Consider the following 2,997-nt stretch of genomic DNA (forward strand, 5'->3'; position numbering starts at 1 on the left):
AGAAAGAAAGAAAGAAAGAAAGAAAGAAAGAAAGAAAGAAAAAAAGAAAGGAAGGAAGAAAGAAAGAAGGAAAGGAAGGAACAATGGACTGGCTAGCCAGAGGTAAGGTAAGGAGGCAAAGAGAACGAGCTACCATCTTCAATATCCTTTATATATGTCGGCTGCCACCAGAAGCTGTGGCCTAGAGTAAAGGTGGATCTTAACACCTCAAAAAACTTGAGAATTAAAGAAGAGTTTTCACATTTCAAAAGTTATAATTAAGAACCTCCCCCTGACCCCCACCCCGAACCTAAACTCTGTCAGTTTTAGTTAATTCCATCCACATGGTTTGTCTACTATGAATAGCCATCACATAAAACAAGACAGAAGAACTGAGAAAGATTTTATCCACTGTGGCTAGTAAGGAGAGAATAGGAGTCATTTCCAAAGCAATGATTTCCTTCAGGAAAGGAAGCATTGGGATTTTACTGAGGGAGTCTGCATACATTCTTATCTAGGTTTTCCTACTCCTACACAAGCTAGGTTAGCCATTGTTGGACTAGTTGGACCACAGACTGTGAAATATTCTAATAAATTCACTTTCTACATATATACATTCAGCCTATCATGTCTTTTCATCTAGAGAATCTTTATTAATACAGCTCTGTGTATGAATATGTGTTTACCTTCCCACTGAGGAAGATATGCTGGCTAACACCACTGCTCCACATGGTTTGTCATCTGGTTCCTGTTTGTCTCCTAGGGTTCTCATATCTACTAGCTGAAAACCAGCTGCAGTTTACCTAAGCCCAGGATGAAGACTAAACTCAAGAGAAATTAGAGGATTTGTGTGTTTATTAGGGGCAGCTCTCTAGTGGATTCACTGACCCCAAGGAACCAGAGAGTTCACTAGTCCCAAGGAAGTCAGAAAAATCATTATGGGATAGGAAAATAAGGAGCAGAAGTCGGGAGAAAGAGCAAGTACAGCAACCAGGGAGAGAAAAATGCTGGGATGGGTTGGGGGAGAGATTGAGAGTGAGGTTGGAGGGAGAAGGATGGGCAAGGGAGGAGCAGGGAGAGAGATTGAGACAGAGAAACAGAGAGACAAAGAGTACAAAATGTCTGGATTATATAGGAAGAGCTTCTGGGGAAGGGAAAGCTGGCCCAGAGGCTAGGGATTTCCAGGCCAAGTGGGGCATTCCACTCTTGCCCTGTAACAGATGGGGACTGAGGAGTGATGGGAGAACGTGGAGGCACAGCTGTAACCTTCCCAGCCTTGAGCAGGCTACCAGACCTTGAACATTCGCCACCACAGGCCTTATCAACCAGGACAGAGTCACATATGTCTTGGCTGCAGTTGCAGGTTCCCAAGGAAACTTAGCTCTTTTGGCTGCCTGTTCTGACCTTGCCCTACAACATACTCCAGCTGAAGAAGTGGATGTGTTTTGTGTTTTTCTCCTTCATAAATGCAAAGCTTATAAACTTTGAGCCTTGATCAGAAGCTTTGTTTTGGCTTCATTTTTTTCTCACCTTTTCATTTCCAGCTGTGTTTAAGGTAAACCAGGTTTGCCCTACTCTGCTGGATGGCTCCACCCAGCCAGCTTTGATGTGCTAAATACATGCAAGTCAGCTGTAGGTCACGAATCTGTATCCCAAGAGCAACAAAAGAAAACTATTGTTCCCCCCAAAAAATCTCTCTGTAATTGTTAATATCCTGGGTACCTATTAGCTGGTGTGACAGCCTGAGGAGTGAGGGAAGCTCGGGCAGAAATCAGCACCTGGCGAGCACAGGGTCACTGCCCACATAGGGGAGGAGCAAGCTACTGAGCAGTTGGTAGGTGGATCGTAGGTCCTTCCTGGGGCTGGACAGGAAGACAGATGGTAAGGCTATTGGAAGACAGGCAGAAGTATTATAGAAACGCACATACCTGTAGATCTGGAAAAGGTCCGGCCCAGGACTTATAGCTTGGGTTGAGAATCTCTATTCTGTGTACCTTCAGCACACTCTAACCTAAGGGAGGTGCTCGAGTCACTCAAGACTTAGTGACCAATCAGCCTTTAGGCAGACCTGCCAGTCAGATGGGAAGGCGGGTTTTTCCGGGTGCCGTGGTGGTGGTTTCGCTTAGTGTCTGAGCAGCCTTGGATTGTCTTGTGTGCTGTGCTCTTCTGTCCTGCCGCTGGATGCTGTGGAGCGTGCGCAGGCAAGCTCCGAAGCTGCAACATGGTGAGCACAGGGTCACTGCCAGCAATGGGGAGAAGCAGGGGTCTGAGCAGCGCGAACTGGTGAGGTGGGTCCTTCCCAGGGAAAAGTGGGAATCAGCAGCCACGTGTGAGGTCCCCTGTGGCCCTAGCCACTCGCGGGACCCAACTGTAGTCTCTGAATAACTTCACTGTGGGGGCTGCGTCTGTGCAGAGCATTTGTCTTGTGTAGAAAGATTCTTGGCATGATCCCAAACTCAGTCCTAGTTTCTACAAATTCTGTTCTTAGCATTAGACATTAAGGTGTACAATCCATTTGGAGTTAAGTTTTGTGGAAGTTGTAAAAGGCGTCTCATGTGCCGGGTAGCAATCCAACATCATGCTGTGATGTAATAGAGTAGAATTGATGATGTAAAGGATTCACTAAAGCTTAGGAGTTAGTAAGGCTTACAAAGTAGAATTGAGCTGAGGGAGGACTGGCTGTAAAACAACGCCAGATAAGTAGTACTCTAACCAGGGTAGTTAGAGATTAGGAAGCTAGGATAGAAGTTTTTGTTCACCATGATTGTCCAGAAATATGGCTCCAAACTACAAGGAAGGAAAGAAACTTGATTTACAACCAGCCAGTAGGCCCATCTCCATATCAAAGAGCAGGCCTTGAGCCAGGCTGTGGTGGCTCACCCCTTTAATCTCAGCACTTGGGAGGCAGAAGCAGGCAGATTTCTAAGTTGGAGGCAAGCCTGGTCTACAGAGTGAGTTCCTGGACAGCCAGAAACCCTGTCTCGAAAAAGAAAAAAAAAAAAGAGCAGACCTTGAACA

At 45.9% G+C, this 2,997-nt stretch overlaps 1 protein-coding gene and 1 long non-coding RNA gene across 2 annotated transcripts in view; one reads left to right on the forward strand and one right to left on the reverse strand.

Annotated features, from left to right (window-relative positions):
- LOC116068861 overlaps nucleotides 1-2,468 on the reverse strand; it is a 37,664-nt gene extending 35,196 nt beyond the window's left edge. Inside the window, exon 1 of the long non-coding RNA XR_004109707.1 lies at nucleotides 1,908-2,468. This is a non-coding gene — a long non-coding RNA (uncharacterized LOC116068861). The remainder of the gene's footprint in view (nucleotides 1-1,907) is intronic.
- Nucleotides 2,088-2,997, forward strand: part of LOC116068858 (zinc finger protein 431-like) — an 18,045-nt gene continuing 17,135 nt past the window's right edge. Inside the window, exon 1 of the mRNA XM_031338954.1 lies at nucleotides 2,088-2,203. Within this exon, the coding sequence (XP_031194814.1) occupies nucleotides 2,201-2,203 (3 nt within the window). The 5' untranslated portion in view covers nucleotides 2,088-2,200. The remainder of the gene's footprint in view (nucleotides 2,204-2,997) is intronic.

Source organism: Mastomys coucha, unplaced genomic scaffold (genome assembly GCF_008632895.1).
Source record: "Mastomys coucha isolate ucsf_1 unplaced genomic scaffold, UCSF_Mcou_1 pScaffold22, whole genome shotgun sequence".
Lineage (NCBI taxonomy): Eukaryota > Metazoa > Chordata > Mammalia > Rodentia > Muridae > Mastomys > Mastomys coucha.